We start from the raw sequence: 19,912 nt of genomic DNA on the forward strand, positions 1-19,912 counted from the left end.
AGAAAATGATTTTTCAGGGAAATATTCTCTTGTTTGTCACTTTCTGAATGAGAATTCCAAATGCAAATCTTCTGTGGTATGAGAGGAACATTGTGAAGTGTGCGGGGAGACAACCCTGATCTACCTGTGACGAGTGATGGCAGATTCCCAGTGTTCCCAGCACACTCCAGTCTTATCTAGCGCTGGATATCGGCAGCTGCATGTGTGGTACAGGAGGGGGGCACGGGAAGGGTTAAGCGTTGTGCAATGCTTCTCTGCCCTGTTTTAGCACAGGGTGGGTTCAGAAGGGTGGGAGAAGCTGTGAGCCCTCCTTCAGCAGCTGATCTCAGACAGGGGGTGTGTGCAGCCACCAGTGCCGACAGCTGTGTGCAGTTTTACCGGGACAGTCACACATGCTGGAGCCCAGGGGGCCACAATGTGGCCCCTGTGCATGGAGCCATGGCACCCAGACTGAGCCCCCGCAATGCCCGCAGGTATTTCTTCCTGTGCACACTGTGCCTATCCTGCACCCTGCTCTGCTACAACCTCATCCTGCGCGGAGGGCACCCCAACATGCACATCCGAGGGTACCAGCACCTCAGCTGCCCCCCAGTACTGGGGGGCAAGAAACTCCTGCAGAAGGTCCTCCTGTGCCCGCACTCCGGAGCTGCACTCGCTTTCTCCAACACGGACCTATCTTCTTACACCGAGTGGAGTAGCAAAAATCAAACTGAGCCCCCTGAAATAGTGGGGGTCCCCGAAAAACCTACTGAGCACCAGGCACACCCCACTGGGAATAGCACCGCTGTATTCAGATATGGGCACAAGAGGCTCCCCCAGGCTATCATTGTGGGGGTCAAGAAGGGGGGCACCAGAGCAGTGCTGGAATTTATTAGGGTGCATCCAGAAGTCAGAGCTATGGGCACCGAACCCCACTTCTTTGATAGGAACTATGAGCTGGGGTTGGACTGGTACAGGTAAGTGATTTCACACTGGCACGATTATTTAAAAGGCTGGGGAGGAATGTAACGATCGTCACACCGGTCGTCAGGATATTTTGTTTATAAATAATCTAAAGCAAAATATGTATCTTTCCATTATTAAATATTCGCAAGTGTCTTATATCAGAGGCATTCTAATACTGCATTATATTATGAGATGTGTATAAACTTGATAATTTTACTGATTTTATTGCAATTAATATAACCTTAGTAGAGAGTTTGAGTTTTCACACTATGATGGGGGAGGAAATAGGAGGAAGGGTGGAAAGGGGTGAAAGGGAGGGGGGGTGGAGGAAAAGGGGGTAAAAGGGAGGGGGATGAGGGAGAAGGGGGAGGGGGGGAAGGGGGAAAAGGAAGGGGGAAGTTGGGAAAGGGAGGGCGAAAAGGGGGAGTCAGGAAAAGGAAGGGGGGAATTGGGAAAGGGAGGGGGAAAAGGGGGGAATCAGCTAAAGGAAGGGGGGGGGGAGGGAAGAAGTTGGAAAAGGGAGAGTGGAAAAGGGGAGAAGCGGGGAAAGGGAGACTGGAAAAGGGGGGGGGAGTGGGGAAAGGAAGGGTGAAGCGGGGAAAAGGGGAAGCGGGGAAAGGGAGACTGGAAAAGGGGGGAAGTGGGGAAAGGGAGACTGAAAAAGGGAGAACCAGTTAAAGGGAGAGTGGAAAAGGGGGAGTGGGGAAAGCAAGAGTGGAAAATAAGGGTGGAAATGGGGAAAAAGGGGAAGCTGGGAAAGGGAGAGGGGAGAAGCTGGGTAAAGGAGACTGGAAAAGACGGGGAGTGGGGAAAGGGTGAGTGGAAAAGGGGGGAAGCGGGGGAAGTGGGGAAAGGGAGAGTGGAAAAAGGGGGGAAGCGGGGAAAGGAAGGGGGAAGTGGGGAAAGGGAGAGTGGAAAAAGGGGGGAAGCGAAGAAAGGAAGGGGGAAGGGGGAAAGGGAGAGTGGAAAAAGGGGGGAAGCGGGGAAAGGAAGGGTGAAGCGGGGAAAGGGAGAGTGGAAAAAGGGGGGAAGCGGGGAAGGAAGGGTGAAGCGGGGAAAGGGAGAGTGAAAAAGGGGGGAAGCGGGGAAAGGAAGGGGGAAGCGGGGAAAGGGAGAGCGGAAAAGAGGGGATGTAGGGGAGAGGGGGAAAAGAGGGAGAAGGGGGAATGGCAGGGAGTGAAAAGGATGGTAAGGGAGAAAGGGAAGGGGGGGGGGGTGGAATGGTCCTGGTTTATCAAAAATCCTATATAACTCTGATGTATTGTCAAACAGCCAGTAAAAGTAATCACTACCTGTCACCACATCTACATTCCCCCTATCTATAGGGTTAGCACTTGCAGCTGTTCTTTCTTAGAAGAAATCAAAACTAATAAAATACTTTCAAAGATTAAAAATAAGTAAAAAATAAACCAGAGTTCTCATGTCAAAAATATCCATATGTGTATAAAAGAAAATATAAGATTCCTCCCTCCCCCATCAATTTTATTGACTCTCCAAAGAGAGGGTATTTTATTTACATACATTTCCCCTTTAAATCCGTTTCCAGTGGCACAGATAAAGTTAGCAGTAGTTGTGCGTGTGTCTGCGGTGTCACATGGCGCTGCCATTGTCACCATCTTACGAGTCACACCATTCCTAATTCTTGAAACTTACATCTGAAGCTGGAGTCATTGAGAATGATTGAGCGCAGTTACCTAGAAGCATTGCAAGGACTGCACAAATACTGCCAGCAAGGTGACCATGACAGATGGCTTCCAATATTGTATAATGTGCAGTGGAGAGCATCACCCCAACATTCCAGCACATTGGTGTATCCCGGCACCCCGTCTGGCCATGGAGCCGGGATCACGTCAGGGCTCCTCATGGACACAGAGAAGCAATTTCTTGGATAATTAAATCAATGTAGAAGGAAAATATAGAGACACTCAGTGGGATCCCGGGGGACACAGATTGGTTCCAACACTGGAGTGACCATACATTAATTACCTTCCCTGCTCCACAGCAGCGCATTAACCCTCTCCATTCCTGGGATTTACCAAGTAGTAATTGCCCGTCGCTGTCATGAGCCTGCTTGTCAGTCAGTCATCTGTAGACCATTGACTTCATTTTTATGATATGCGTCAGTCACATTATGGCGAGGGTTTATGGGTTTTGGCAATAGTTTCCTGACTCTAAACATAGTGCAGCTAAAATATACTGCTGGGATGTCATGAGCGATGTGCAGAGGCGCAGAATGCTGGGCTAAGACCTCACATAGATAGAAGATAGAGAGATAGAGGGATAGATAGATGGATAGATGGATAGATGGATAGATGGATAGATGGATGGATAGATGGATAGAGGGATAGATAGATGGATAGATAGAGGGATAGATAGATAGATAGATAGAGGGATAGATGGATAGAGGGATGGATAGATGGATGGATAGATAGATGGATGGATAGATAGATGGATAGATAGATAGATGGATAGATAGAGGGATAGATGGATAGAGGGATGGATAGATAGATGGATGGATAGATAGATAGATAGATAGATAGAGGGATAGATGGATAGATAGATGGATAGATAGATAGAATCATAGATAGAGAGAGAGAGATAAATAGATGGATGGATGGATGGATAGAGAAATTCCAAAAATGGATAGAATAGATAGATTCCAAAAAGACAAAGCAGCACCAGCCAAGCACAGCATGGGTGCAAGTCACAAAATCTAGATCACTATCCTGCTGTGTAGAAAACTCAAAAGAGGTGGAAAAGGTGAAGGTGAAAAAGTAATGTTTAATCCAACCATTGTGTACATGGGCTTGAATAAATAATACTTTTTTTGAATGGAAGTGCTGACTTTTTTAGAAAAAATATTAAATGGATAAAGATATAGATAGATAGAGGGATAGATAGATAGATAGATAGATAGAGGGATAGATAGATAGATAGATAGATAGATAGATAGATGGATGGATGGATGGATGGATGGATAGATAGATAGATAGATGGATAGATAGATAAAGGGATAGATAGAGGTATAGATAGATGGATAGATAGATAAAGGGATAGATAGATAGATAGATAGATAGATAGATAGATAGAGGGATAGATAGAGGGATAGATAGAGGGATGGATAGATAGATAGATAGATAGAGGGATAGATAGATGAAAGTTTCACACAGAGCTTCCTTAATTTCTTATATACTGCCGCTTGCTCATGTCACCTGCATCTTAATAACATCTCCAGAATCCGACCTTTTCTCTCCTTTTGAAACTGCAAAAACTATGTTGCTTTTATCCATCCTTGTCTCCATTTGCTGTAACCCTCTACTGATCAATCTCCCTCTTACTAAACTCTATCCACTCAAATCCATCCTTAATGCAAAAACCACGGTCATCACCTACTGTATCCTCATCCATCCCTTGTAGACTGAGCCTTCGCAGGCAGGGTTCTCTCTCCTCCTGTACTTGTATTGTTTATAAATATTGTACTTGTCCCCTTTTCACATGTAAAGTGTCATGGAATAAATGGCACTATAATAATAATAATAATAATAATTATCTGATCAGCCACTACACTAATTGCTCTACATTGCCAGCCATTGCACTAATGCCTCCACAGTGCCAGCCATTGCACTAATGCCTCCACAGTGCCAGCCATTGCACTGGTTACTCATCCACTACAGAATTCAATATAAGCTTTTTACTCTCACCCAGAAAGCTCTCTACAGTTCTACACCATAATACAGCTCTTCCCTCATCTCTGTCTGTCAGCTTACCTGTGTTCTTTGTTCTGCAACTGATCTACGACTAACATCCTCCGTAATCCATATTTCCCACTTCTGTCTACTGATCGGTCTCCTTCTTACTAAACTGTTTCCACTCAAATCCATCCTGAATGCAGAAATCAGGGTCATATTACTTTCCAGCCGCTACACTAATGCCTCCACATTGTGCCAGCCATTGCACTGGTTACCCATCCACTACAGAATACAATATAAGCTTTTTACTCTTGCCCATAAAGCTCTCTACGGTTCTACATCACAATACATCTCTTCCCTCAACTCTGTCTATCTGTTCTGCAACTGATCTACGACTAACATCCTCCATAATCTGTATGTCCCACTTTTGTCTCTGATTTCTCTCGTGCTGCTCCACTTCTCTGGAAGGCATTACCTGGACCCTCCGATTAATAAATACAATAAACTCCACATTTTTAAGTGTGCTCTAAAAATAGATTTCTTAAGACAAGCTATAAACTCACTTCTGTAATTACTTTCCTTTTCCCACTTTCTAAATTTTCCTCAGAATATGGTCCCTCCAATTAATTTCTCTCCATATCCTTCATGTACCTATTAGTACTTGGTAACTACTTGATGATTGGTTCATGCAACTTTATTTGAGAAACCCTATTTATTATAATCATTATTATGGACCATCCACAACCACCACTTTTTACTTGTTTTGCCTACCCCTCCCCCCCATTTCTTTATAGATTGTGAGCAGAACCCTCCTCCTGTAACTGACAAATTATATGTTACTGTAATGTCTGCTATTGTCTGTACATGTCCCATTTTAATCGTAAAGTGCTGCGGAATATGTTGGTGCTTTATGAATAAAATTATTATTAGCTAGATTCATTTTAAAAGAACTAACCTGTAATACCATTCACAACCTTTCAACAGTTGTGGCGCTATTTTTATTAATAAGCAGCAATATATTTTTCAATCCTGGACAACACTTTTACAATTATTTTGAGTCATAGTAGCATTGATGTAACTTGAGTTGAGTAATATATGAAAGGGATCTTTTTGGTTTGACAAAGCCATTTCCAGTATACTGATATGGTGTGGTGTAGCACCGGCTTTACTCACCACCCCAGCCGGGTTGCGTCCTCCCTGATAGTGCTGAGAGGCACTATGTATTTAAGGCATCTTCCCATTAGGGAAGGTGCCTGCGCAATGCTCCTAGTTAGTTAGTCTACCAATCTGCTAGCTAGTTGTCAGGTCCTGTTATCACTGTATCCAACAACTGTACCTATCTAATACCTATCTACCCTGCCGTGACTACAATTCCTGTCCGGACCTGCCATCCTGTCTGCCTCAACCATCCTGCCGGTACCCGCCTGCACCTAAGTCCATACTCGAGTCTGTTTTCTGCCCTGGGGTCAGCTGCCACAGTCCCGGTCACTGCCCTGGGAGTGGTACCTGGTGTCCACCTCGCGGCAGTCACTTAGTTAAGCCCCTCCCACTAAAGGGTAAGGTCCAGTCCTCCCTGTGGTCCAGTGGGTCCACTCCCTCTCGCCACCTCAGCAGCATCGGCAGTGAGCATTACAAATGGTAAGTTAATAGAGCAGATCTCCCCTTAAAGGGTAATTGTCGTTTCAATTTTTACTTCATAAATCAATAGCAAACATGAAAATAAGCAACTTTGTAATTTATCTTATAAGACAAATTTTTTTCTTCAGAATTGGTGACTCATTGTCTAAATTTTCAGGTGAAATCTGTGTTCAGAGAAGATTTTCCCCTCTACCCCTCCTTCCTCTTCTGTCTACATGGAATCTCATCAACACCAACTGTCATCTCCTCTCTCAGTAATGGGAAATGCAGATTTTACCACATAAGGCTGCTTTCATACATCCAGTTTTTGCCGTCAGGCACAATCCGGTTTGTGCCTGATGCAACGGATCCGTCGCAGATTGTGGTAAAACTGATGCAACGGATGCAGTAAAAAAACGGATCCGTTGTAGCAGTTCGTACCGAGAATCCAGCTGTGGCCGCGGGTAACCTGAGTGACGTCATCACTGATCGCGCGACTCACTTCAGTTGCTCCGTGGAGCTCACAGTGAGTAGCGGTGTTCTACGGCCGCTCCTGTCAGCTTCCGATGTAGCAGAGCTGAAAGCGTCGTGGGACCTCGTGTGGATTACGTTGGACCTGGAGAGGTATTTGGGGATTAATAAAGTGGGGAAAGACGTTGTTTTTTTGTCTTTTATTTCAAATAAAGGATTTTTCAGTGTTTGCGTTTATTTACTTTCACTACAGTTTAGTGATGGGGGGTGTCTCATAGACACCTGACATCACTAAGCTAGGACTTAGTGCCAGCTATGGGCTGCCATTAACTCCTTATTACCCTGATTGCCACCGCATCAGGGCAATTTGGGATGAGCCGGACTGTCGCATCTAATGGATGCAGCAATTCTGGGCAGCTGCTGGCTGATATTTTTAGGCTGGGGGGCTCCCCATAACGTGGGGTTCCTCATCCTGAGAATACCAGCCCACAGCCATGTGGCTTTACCTTGGCTGGTATCAAAATTGGGGGGGACTACACGCCGTTTTTTTAAAATTATTTATTTATTGTACTGCATGATATAGAACCACTCACCGGCGGCTGTGATTGGTTGCAGTGAGACAGCTGTCACTCAGCGTGGGGGTTCGTTTGACTGTAACCAATCATAGCCGCCGGTGGGCGGGGGAAGCAGGGAATACGAGATGGAATAATGAGTGGTCGACATTTTCAAAGCAGGAGAAGCCGCGGGAACAGTGTGACAGCTGTGCAGCTCCGCGCTGGTGATCGGTGGGTATGAGAGAGGGAGTGAGAGACCGACAGAGAGAGAGAGAGAGAGAGAGAGATTTTCTAACCAGAAAGGAATTTACACATCTGAGCATGCTCAGTTAAAAAATACGGATCCGTCAGTGGAATGGCGTTTTTTGCTGCATTACAACGGAACCGGCGTCCACAGGCTTTCATTTTACAACACGCCGCACAGCGCCGGATGCGGCGCGGTGCGGTTTTTTGCCGATGACAAAAAACGCTCCCTTGTGCATCCTTTCCAGCAGCCGGACACAGAAATTTTGCCGGACCCGGCGCACACCGGATGAAGTGCGATGCCATGCGGCACAATCCGGCACCAATACAAGTCTATGACGAAAAAAGCGGATCTAGCAACAACAGAAGCCGGATCCGTTTTTTCCGCAAATCGCCTGATTGTGCCTGACAGCAAAAACCGGATGTGTAATTCTGATAATGACAGGTCAATTCTGGAGAAAGAAGCAAATATTTGTCTGATAATATATATTACAAAGTGGCTTATCTTCATGGGCGCTATTGAAGTATGAAATAAAATTATGGTTATGCTTTAAAGAGGACCTATCATCAAAAGGGTCCTTTTGCTGCCCTATGAGCATTTGTTTGTTTTCTTTTTTTTTTTTTAAAAAAATCTGTCATTTGGTCCCAGAGATATGGACATTTTTATGGTCTTTAAAGGGGGCGTGGCTCCCAGAGTTCCCTGGGGGCGTGGCTATAGGTTGCTCTGTATAATTAACCTATGAGCAGTGGTAAATAAATAAAATTGCCGCTCACAGTCTTCTCTGCAGTGTCTTCAGTAAAATGGCACCAGAGATCATGGTATGCGCATGCGTAGACTTCAACGCCATTTTAATGAAGACAGAATTAATGCGCACATGCCGCGAACAATGGCAATGGCGGCGCAGCCCGGTATTCAAATAAAGAAAAGGGAACAAGCCAGGAGGACATCGGAGGAGGACTTTACAGTGAGAACCCAACCCAAAAGTCTTGCACCTGTTGCACCTGTTAATCAATTTGCAATGCATTTCTGCAACTTTGATTAAAGATATTTCATCAACCAAGCATCCGATCTTTCTATAACAGCTATGCCTGCAATCAGCATCTTACTGCCTGTATGGCACTGCCTTTACTTCATATAGCAAAATCTGGTGGTTGGTCCTCTTTAAGGCTCCTCATCTATTCTAAAGAGAGGGTCTATCACTGGAGGTCCCAGCATGTTTGTGCATTAATTGAGAATGGTGTAATGCTTCATTTGACCTAAGGTGGCGCTGCAGAGAAATGAATCACATTCTACCAGGCTCCACCACAGATCTCGCAGCAGGCGGACCCTCCTTGATCATCTATTATTGAGGGATCTTTCTGACAAAAGTGGACAACCACTTAAATCCTTATCTAGACATACAGTATCCTAAAGTCTTAGAACCTGAGATTCTCCATGATCCGTCTTGAGTTGGCAGCGATCACTGCCTCCTAATAATGGGTGATATCACATACCATGAAGACTCATTCTTCTGGAAAAACTTCCTTTCAGCAACGGCAAAAGAGAGGGAGGCAGAGGTTAGACGGTACGAGAGGGACGCAGGCTCCGCCGGTGGTCATATTTATCATGTAGACGCAGATGCTGTAGAAGACAGCTCAAGTGGAAAAGTGGAGTCATTTATATTCCGGTTACTATTCACGATAGCACCATGGAGAAATCCCCTACTCCGTAGAAAAACTCATGTTTTGCTTTAATTTTTAATGATTATACATTGGTTAGTGGACTTATTTCTATGGACTTTCCGGGATTAGCCGGAAAGGTCTACTCCTTCCCCCAAATAGCGCCACTCCTGTCCATAGGTTGTGTCTGGTATTACAGTGTTCATTTGATTGGAGTTAAGCTGCAATACCGGAGATAACCTAAGGGTGGTGCTGTTTGTATAAAGAAGCAGGCATGTTTTTCTACAGTGGACATAATTCAATTGGAGCTAATAATAATCCCATTAGTTTATACATTTTTTTCCAAGGACCCTGTGATTTTTTTTTTACCCAAATCCAATATTTTTAGATAATTAAAGGGGTTTTCTTGGATTTATCAAAATATTAGCTGTAGTACCCAGCGTTGCCCAGGATAGTAACTAAGTGTCTTTCTGTCTAACTCCCATTATCCCTCTCTGTCTGTCTGTTACTCTCTCTTTCTGTCTGCCTGTTTGTCTGTCTCTGTCTATCTCTGTTTCTTGCTCTGTCTGTCAGTTTGTCACTGTCTCTCTATCTGTCTGTCCGACTCTCTGTCCATCTCTCTCCATCTCTCTCGGTCTCTCTCTGTCTCTGTTTATCCGTCTCTCTCTGTTTGCCTCTCTGTTTATCCGTTTCTCTGTCTTTCTCTCCGTCTGTGTTTGTCTGTCGTTCCGTCTCGCTATCTATCCCTGTCTGCCTCTTTCCCTGTCTGTCTCTTTCCCTGTCTGTCTGCCTCTTTCCCTGTCTGTCTCTTTCCCTGTCTGTCTGCCTCTTTCCCCGTCTGCCTCTTTCCCCGTCTGCCTCTTTCACCGTCTGCCTCTTTCCCCGTCTGCCTCTTTCCCCGTCTGCCTCTTTCACCGTCTGCCTCTTTCACCGTCTGCCTCTTTCACCGTCTGTCTCTTTCCCCGTCTGTCTCTTTCCCCGTCTGTCTCTTTCCCCGTCTGCCTCTTTCCCCGTCTGCCTCTTTCCCCGTCTGCCTCTTTCCCCGTCTGCCTCTTTCCCCGTCTGCCTCTTTCCCCGTCTGCCTCTTTCCCCGTCTGCCTCTTTCCCCGTCTGCCTCTTTCCCCGTCTGCCTCTTTCCCCGTCTGCCTCTTTCCCCGTCTGCCTCTTTCCCCGTCTGCCTCTTTCCCCGTCTGCCTCTTTCCCCGTCTGTCTCTTTCCCCGTCTGCCTCTTTCCCCGTCTGCCTCTTTCCCCGTCTGTCTTTTTCCCTTTCTGCCTCTTTCTGGTTCTGTCTCTCGGTCTCTCTCTCTATCCATCTCTCTCTGTCTCTCTCTCTATATCTGTCTGTGTCTTTCTGTCTCTATCTACACCGATATCATATTACCTCACACATAAGCTTCTTATACTAAGAATGTCCTCCATTGCCTATAGCAACCAATCACAGCATCACAGCTCCTATTAATGACCTGTAGCTCCCAGCTCCTTTGACTTTAATGTAAGCAGGTTTTTTGGTGAATAACTGTAAAGCGCGGGGTTACATGTTCCCCTCAAAACATAGTCTATAACGTTCCCTGAGTCAAATTAGGTGGCTATGCAAAATGTCATGATTGTAAATGCAACATGGCAGATTCCTTTAGCGAAAATACACACACACACATACATATACACATACACACAAATACATACACTCAGCTTTATATATTAGATGTCTATCAGCAATAAATAGGTAAATAAATAAAATATATATTCTCCCAGTTTTTATCCTCTGCTGCTCCCCTCGCCCCCAAGGTTCCTGCCTATTATCTGCAGCAATACATGTCATACATCAAATATATCACATGATCACTGCAGCCAATCACGTGCCACAACAAAAATCACGTGATCACAGGAAGGAAATAGCTAGGATTTACTAACAGTAGATTAAACTGGTGAGTATAAAAGTTTTTCTTTTACATATCCCCTGCTGTTGGCTTAATTTTTAATCTGGGAATCCCCTTTAACTGCAGACCCATATTTGTACAGGCTTCATAGATTTTTTTGCAGAAATGGAACCAACTTGTAATGTAATACACATAAAAGGGTATTCCAATCTTCAAGATCCTGTCCCAATATGCAGTAGATGTAATAATAATATTAGCAAATGCCTCCTATTAGAAATGTAGTATAGTTCTCCTGATTATCTATGTCTCTTACCTCATGTGCAGGGCATTGCAGTAGCTTAGGTATCCATGGTTATGTGACAGGTAGTTAGTTGCTAGTAGTCATTACCATGGATACCTAAGCTGCTATAATGCCCTGCACATGAGGTAAGAGACAGAGTTTTCCTGATTAGCTACGTCTCTTACCTCATGTGCAGGGCATTATAGCAGCTTAGTTATCCATGGTTATGACCACTAGCAACTAACTACCTGTCACTATATGCCTGGTCATAACCATGGAGACCTAAGCTACTTCAATGCCTTGCACATGAGGTAAGAGACATTGCTAATCAGAAGAACTATACTACATTTCTAATTGGAAGTATTTGCTAATATTACACCTACTACATATTGGCATGGGATCCTGGACATGAGAATACCCCTTTATTGAGTCTCCAGGAACCTTTTCAGATTGACTAATGTATAGACAACTGACTAGATTTCACGACCATTGGGCAAATGGCAGCAGTGGAGGAGACGGAGGGTCCTGGTGCCCAGCAGCCGTATACCTTCACTGGCATTCTACCAGTTCTCTTTACATCCGTCATATATACAGTACAGACCAAAAGTTTGGACACACCTTCTCATTCAAAGAGTTTTTTTTATTATCAGGACTCTGAAAATTGTAGATTCACATTGAAGGCATCAAAACTATGAATTAAAACGTGGAATGAAATACTTAAAAAAGTGTGAAACAACTGAAAATATGTCTTATATTCTAGGTTCTTCAAAGTAGCCACCTTTTGCTTTGATTACTGATTTGCACACTCTTGGCATTCTCTTGATGAGCTTCAAGAGGTAGTCACCGGAAATGGTTTTCCAACAGTCTTGAAGAAGTTCGCAGAGAGGTTTAGCACTTGTTGGCCCTTTTGCCTTCACTCTGCGGTCCAGTTCACCCCAAACCATCTCGATTGGGTTCAGGTCTAGTGACTGTGGAGACGAGGTCATCTGGCGTAGCACCCCATCACTCTCCTTCTTAGTCAAATAGTCCTTACACAGCCTGGAGGTGTGTTTGGGGTCATTGTCCTGTTGAAAAATAAATGACGGTCCAACTAAATGCAAACCGGATGGAATAGCACGCCGCTGTAAGATGCTGTGGTAGCCATGCTGGTTCAGTATGACTTCAATTTTGAATAAATCCCCAACAGTGTCACCAGCAAAGCACCCCCACACCATCACACCTCCTCCTCCATGCTTCACGGTGGGAACCAGGCATGTAGAGTCCATCCATTCACCTTTTCTACAAAGACACGGTGGTTGGATCGAAAGATCTCAAATTTGGACTCATCAGACCAAAGCACAGATTTCCACTGGTCTAATGTCCATTCCTTGTATTCTTTAGCCCAAACAAGTCTCTTCTGCTTGTTGCCTGTCCTTAGCAGTGGTTTCCTAGCAGCTATTTTACCATGAAGGCCTTCTGCACAAAGTCTCCTCTTAACAGTTGTTCTAGAGATGAGAAGGTGTGTCCAAACTTTTGGTCTGTACTGTATATACCGCCAATTTGTTGAAGATTTGTATCGTTAAGCCATACCTTGTGGGTACCGGATGTTTTACACAGCACACACCCAGCAGTAACAGGTGTAATAGTCAATGTATTGCTCATTTAGTCCATTGGTCTTTGGTTTTATCCATCATTTGTAGCATAATATACGCACAAATTCATTATCAATCCTTTGCACAACATTTCACCCTGGTTAGGCTAAATTTGTGTCCATGACAAGGAGTTATGGCAGGAAGGGTAGAAACAAAATAAGCTTTATTTTTACCTACTGCCTTCCTTTTTTTTCTCCCTCCCAAAATCTCCTTCCCTGTCTTCTTTACAGGAACACTAAACCTAGAAATGAATTAATACATTACACAAGAAATATAGTTGCCATCACTGTTTGTTAGCAGAATTCTTTGCATAAGGCCTGTTTCACACGTCAGTGAAAAACACTGACGTTTTTGATTGAGGTGTTAAAAACGCATATGTCCCTCCGTGTGCCGTGATTCACACACGTGGGTTATCCATATGTACTCCATACTCCGTGGTATGTAATTGCACATGGAGATAAACTCACCTGTCCCCGCTCCTGCTGTCTGTGGTGCTGAAGTCTCCCGCGATGGAGCATCCGGCCGCCGCTGTCTCACCTCTGCAGCAACTTCCGGGTCGGCTGTGCCTGCATAAATGAATATGCATGACATTAATTGACCGGGCAGGAAGCTGCGGAGAGCAGAGGACGAACACAGCGTCACAGGAGAAGGTGAGTTTAAAAACCTTTTTATTTTTGATGTCCGTGTTTTTCTGGTACATGTGTCATAGATCACACCATAGTGTGGTCCGTAGGACATCAGTGATGCCAGAAAAAAACTGACATGTCTCCGTGCGACAATCACAGACACATGTGTACAAAGCATGGAGACATAGTCAGTATAAAAAAAATCCAAAAAAAATCACTGATGTGTGTGCAGACACATTGATTATAATGGGTCTGCGTATATCAGTGATTCTGGTACATATAAAACCTAGCACATATGTACCAGAAGCACTGAAGTGTGAATGAGGCCTAATTCCCAGTAAGTCGTGTAGAAATCCAGCTGAGATGATTTCCTGCTGATTGATTCCATTTTAAAGACACTGTACACATTAAACTTAGGCCGACTTAGCTTGCAGATACCAGCAGGTTTCGTCAACGGTCTAATGTGTATGGGGGTACCGATCGACCGGTGGTCGATAGAGATGTCAATCACACATGACATGGTACAGACTACCAATCGCATTGCTCTCCCTGAGATAAACCGCCAACCAACGTGTCAATTGGTGGCTTTCTCCTAGAGAACATAAGAGTAGTGATGGACAAACCTGAACTGTAAAGTCCGGGGTCTGGACCAGACACGTAGCGTCCATGCATGGACCCCGAACACTGACTTCTCAGGGACGTCCATGTTACTGTTTGGGTTTGGCCACTTGGCTAAAAATGAAAAGGAAACAAAATGGGGAGTAAAGCAGGACAGTATACTTACTGACTTTCCGCACGGCTGTCACACTGCTTCCGGATCTGCTTATTAAATCTCATGAATATTCACTGATCCCCCTCCCACCCTCTGTGACAGAGTCTTTTATTGGTTGCAGTCAGACTGCTGGCGTGTTGGCTTCTCTGGTTGGTTGCCCTCAACTAGCTGTTTGGGTCCCCAAAGTGGAGTGTAAAAATATATCAATTATTTGAAAAAATGTAGTGCCGTCCCACGTATTTTGATACCAAGTGCAGGTATAGCAGACAACTATAGGGTGCAGCCCCAAGCAATGTGTGCTATATTGGTTGTGTATCAAAATATGAGGGACCCCATGCACCTTTTTAAAATGACTTAAATAATTTAAAAAGCCAGCGTGTGGTCTCCCTAATTTTGATACCCAGCCAAGATAAAACATACAGCTGGGGGCTGGTATTCTTAGGTTGGGGAGGCCCATGGTTTTTGGGCCCTCCCCAGCCTAAAAATAACAGCCTACAGCCACCGAAGAATTGGCGCATTCATTAGATGTGCCAGTGTTTCTGCTTTACCCTGCTCATCCCTATTGGCCTGGAGTAGTGGCAATAGGGGTAATACAATTAGATGTGCCAGTGTTTCTGCTTTACCCTGCTCATCCAGATTGGCCTGGAGTAGTGACAATAGGGGTTATACAAGTGGCTAATGACAGCTGTGATTTGTCAAAAGAATAAAAAACGCAATGACTTTTTGGTCATCAAGCTCAATGTTAGAAATGTGTAGGCATCTATGAGACCCCATTACTAACACAGAGAAAAATCCTTTTTAAAAACCAAAACACCCTCTTTCTCCAATTTATTAACCCCCAAACCACCCCAGCAGGTCCAACATATCTATACCACGATGTTCCACGACAATATCAGCTCTGCTACATCCTGAAGTCGCAGTGTGCGGTCAAATTACTAAACGTCACTGATCACTGTGGGGCTGCAGAACGCACTGACTGAGCCACAGCTGTGAAAGTGGTGACTTCACCTGAGGTCACAGCTGGTGGTTCCCACGGTAGCTCAGCTGTGACCTCAGGTGAACTCGCCTGAGATAAACTCATTGAACTCCAATCTGTAATCTGGCATTGAGTTTAATGCTCGTGGATTACTGGATTATTGACTTCAATGGTTCTGACTTACCTGATTAATCAACATCATTGACGTCAATAATCTGGTAATCTGGCAGCATGGAACTCAGTGCTGGATTATCAGCATGCGCACACATTCTGGTGATCCAGGATTGAGCGCAATGAGTTCACCTTAGGTCACGGGCTTGGGTTCCAACGGTACCCCCAGCTTTGACCTCAGGTGAAATTATTGAACTCAATGATTCGAATTACTGGATTAGGCTATGTGTGCATGTCGAGTATTTGGTTACTGACTTTTTTGCACTAAATCTGCATCTCATGGCAGAAAAATGTACCAAAAACGCATTGCGTTTTTGATTTTTTTTTTTTACAAATCACAACTGTCATTAACCTTTTACTCCAATTGCCACTGCACCAGGACAATCGAGATGAGCCTGGTAAGCGCTAGGATTGGTGCATCTAATGGTTGCATCAATTCTGGGATGGCTGTGGGCTGCTATTTTTAGGCTAGGGAGGGCCCAATAACCATGGGCCTCCCCAGTCTGAGACTAACAGCCCCCGGCTGTCAGCTTTATCTTGGCTGGTTAACAAAATTTGGGGAGAACGCACGCCATTTTTTAAATTATTTAAATAGTTAAAAAAAACCTGCATGGAGTCCCTTATATTTTGATACACAGCCAAGATAATGCACACAGCTGTCTGCTTTATCTGCACTAGGTATCAAAATACGGAGGATCCTATGCTATTTTTTCCAATTGTTTATTCATTTTTACACTCTACTTCGGGGACCGAGACAGCTAGTGTGGGGGCAACCAATCGCAGACGCTGGCACATCAGCAGTCTATTTGCAACCAATCACAGATGTTTTCACAGAAGGTGGGCGGGGACTCGGTGAATATTCATAAGCTTTAATGAGCGGACCCAGAAGCAGTGTGGAATCTCGGTAAGTATAATTGTCCTGCTTTAATCCCCATTTTGCTTCCTTTTGCAGCCCCCTAGCGCTTACTAGCACCATTTTATAACACTTAAATTTGGGTCTGATAGACGTATATGGTGTTCGGCATTCGGGTCAAGTCTGGTTCTGAACCAGACTTTTTTCTTTAAGTTCGGCCGGACTCGTCGAACCCGAATATCTGTGGGTTCAATCCCCATCTTTACACAGGAGAGCTTGGCTGAGTGAGCACTCCTGTGCATGGGAGTGACGGCTGAGATGGCTGTCGGCCAAGCCATTGTTCAACCAATACCAATCTAATGTGTATAACCACTGATTGAATACACAAACCCTTAGCTATGGTGGCAAGGTTTAGTAATTTAACTGGAAACAGATAAAAGGGGGGAGGCTCCTGCTGCAGCCACTTGCATTATAAGCACAAAAGAGTAGAAGGAATATGGCAGAAATCCTGGGGCACACAGAAAAGATTTTCTTTATATATTTCTCAGATTTAATGTGAGACAAAATAGTAAGAAAGGAAAGAAGATTTGAGAAAATTCGCTGAGAGATTTTATAATTAGCAGGAAGGAGAGATGTGAAAGGATTATTCCATCTTCATAGATGGATATTGTCAGATTGTGTCTAAATTGTGCACATAAACAGATCTTGTGGGTGTGATAACATGATTTGCAAGAGCTGGCATCATTGTCAGTTGTATGCAAATCTTGCGCATGCGCTCACATTTCACGTCATTGCGCATTTGATGATGGGTGTAAGCTTCCCAGTTTAGGAGGCACACTGCGCATGACCGGAAGTGCAGAAGATGGCTGTTTTTCGGCTTGCCTGTGTACGTGAGCCGTCTACTGCACTTCCATTCATGCACAGGATACTTCTGAAGCTGGGAATAAATTTGTGCGCATGCGCAAGATTGACAGAGAACTTGCAATGATGCCAGCTCTTGCAGATTTTGTTATCACCCCCACAGGGGCATGACAACATACTGAGGGGGACCACTAGTCTGGGGAAAATATCACCCCATCCACTAGTCAAAGGATTCATTTGCATATGATCACCACACTATAGAAATATATTTTTTCTAACGAACTGTTTTTGTGTCCAAGTAATAAAGGGACTGATAGTCAGGGAATTTGGACAGGAGGATACAATTGCTTCTGGTTTGGTGGCATGGTTGTCACGATAGGTACAAGGAAGTACCAAGCGAAAGCGAAGGGAAGGAAAGCCCTATGCCTAGAGAAGGAGAAGATGGTGACCCCTGACCAAACTTATTGCTGGTCCCTGTGGTCCCTCACCACCCTAGATAGGTTCTGGACCTATGCGCCGAGCCAGATACCTGACCTTAGGTATACCTGCTGTGGGTCTCTGGGGTCGTTCGGGACCTATGCACAGCGCCGGATACCTGATCCTATGTATCCCTACTGCTGGTCCCTGGGGTCCCTTACCACCTTAGATAGGTTCCACACCTATGCGGATACCTGACCCTAGGTATCCCTAGTGCTGGTCCCTGGGGTCCCTCACCACCCTAGATACGTTCCACACCCAGGCGCCGAGCCGGATACCTGACCCTACGTATTGCTACTGCTGGTCCCTGGGGTCCCTCACCACCCTAGATAAGTTCCGCAACTATGCGCCAAGCCGGATACCTGACCCTAGGTATCCCTAGTGCTGGGCCTTAAATAGGGAACAGATGGGATGAGCTCTTCGTCAACCCCACTAAACACTATAGACATCACAAGAAGGACACACGGGAAAAATGCATGAAGTACTTATGTACAGATGACATAGGTAGAAGTTCAGCAAAGTTTTCAGTAATCATGAGTACAAGCCACCGGCTTGCAACCAAGGCATCAATGAACTGAAAAATATCACCAGCACCAGTCCAAGGAAGGAAGGAGTATATAAACACCAAGAGAATACTGATGACCAGCAGCTGGGTGGAAGCTCCGGCTGGGTCAAAAAGGAGGAGAGATGAATCCCGCAGGAAATCTACCTATACCAATGAATACTGACAGCAGGAACAATGGAAAGTCAAGGAGCATTCTGCGCAGTCAAACACTATGACCTTCTATGGCCAGAAACCACAAACTGTAACAATTGGGGATCTGTCTAGTTCCCTTTTACTATCTGAAGAATGGCTGCACATTTTAGTAAATTGCAAAATTGAATGTATTTACAAGCACTATCAGACAATGTTGATGTGAATAACCCTTTAAGTATTTATCCTTAGTTGTTGATTATCTTTGTTTTCATGACTTCAAGAAAGCCTAGTTTTCTCTTGAGCTGCACCTTCCCTCTAGGACTGCCCAATGACTTTATTCATAGTTTACAAGTTGTGAAAAGCCCTTTTAATGTTCCAGATTTCTATTGAAGGCTGAAGAAATAGGCTCAACTTGTGCTGACTTATTTTCAAATCTTATAAATTGTATACTGAAGGGTAAAGAAGACAACATCAAATTTTTCTAGTTCACATAGTCTGGAGAAGCAGAGATATATCTGATCCATAAAAAGGATGCATGACACGTGGGCTCACGTGGCCCTGCAATGACTATGAAAGCTCTTAGCGCAATGGGATGGGTGTAGGGCACAGTTATGTTAACTTTAATCGCTGCCCCCATCTATAGCCTGACTGGGCCGCAGCTGCTCCTACTAGATATCTTCTACCAGTGGCCTCCAATCTATATTTTTTGCAAAACTATATCTTCCAGCAAACATTAAGTCCAAGCCCTATCTTCTCTTTATCCCAACCGAGAATACCGCAAACTGTGTAGTGGATGTGTAATGCAGATCTCTTTTTACCCCAGATACATCTCCAAATCTCCTGGTATTGCTTAAAAAAAAAAATCAAGAAAATCCCACAAATTTGTGACTTGCAAAAATATTCACTCACCTTGGCTTTTTAGCTATTTTGTTACATTTCATCCTGTGTTTAAATATTTTTGTAATCTGATTTGTGTAAGTTGAGGAAGTGAAATGCAAAAAATATAGTAAATTACATTTATGGGATAGCATAAATAAAGATTTCCATGTGCATATGTTTTCACCCCGAAGCCGCTAAAAATTTCTGGTGCAAGCAATTAACTTCATAAGTCCCAAGCTTAATGACAGAAAGTCTACCTGTGTGCAGTCTAAGGGGTACTTTGCACACTACGACATCGCAAGCCGATGCTTGCGATGCCGAGCGCGATAGTCCCCGCCCCCGTCGCACATGCGATATCTTGTGATCGCTGCCGTAGCGAACATTATCGCTACGGCAGCTTCACATGCACTCACCTGCCCCTGCGACGTCGCTCTGCCCGGCGACCCGCCTCCTTCCTAAGGGGGCGGGTCGTGCGGCGTCACAGCGACGTCACACGGCAGGCGGCCAATTGAAGCGGAGGGGCGGAGATGAGTGGGACGTAAACATCCCGCCCACCTCCTTCCTTCCACATAGCCGGCGTGAGCCGCGGTCACGCAGGTAGGAGATGTTCCTCGCTCCTGCGGCTTCTCACAC

General features: G+C 44.8%; 1 protein-coding gene across 1 annotated transcript in view; it reads left to right on the forward strand.

The window, feature by feature from the left end:
- Nucleotides 1–320: 320 nt before the first annotated feature.
- The window catches only part of LOC142246189 (heparan sulfate glucosamine 3-O-sulfotransferase 2-like), a 53,969-nt gene continuing 34,377 nt past the window's right edge, over nt 321–19,912 (forward strand). The window contains exon 1 of the mRNA XM_075319219.1: nt 321–956. Coding sequence (XP_075175334.1) covers nt 439–956 — 518 coding nt within the window. The 5' untranslated portion in view covers nt 321–438. The remainder of the gene's footprint in view (nt 957–19,912) is intronic.

Source organism: Anomaloglossus baeobatrachus, chromosome 7 (genome assembly GCF_048569485.1).
Source record: "Anomaloglossus baeobatrachus isolate aAnoBae1 chromosome 7, aAnoBae1.hap1, whole genome shotgun sequence".
Classification (NCBI taxonomy): Eukaryota; Metazoa; Chordata; class Amphibia; order Anura; family Aromobatidae; genus Anomaloglossus; species Anomaloglossus baeobatrachus.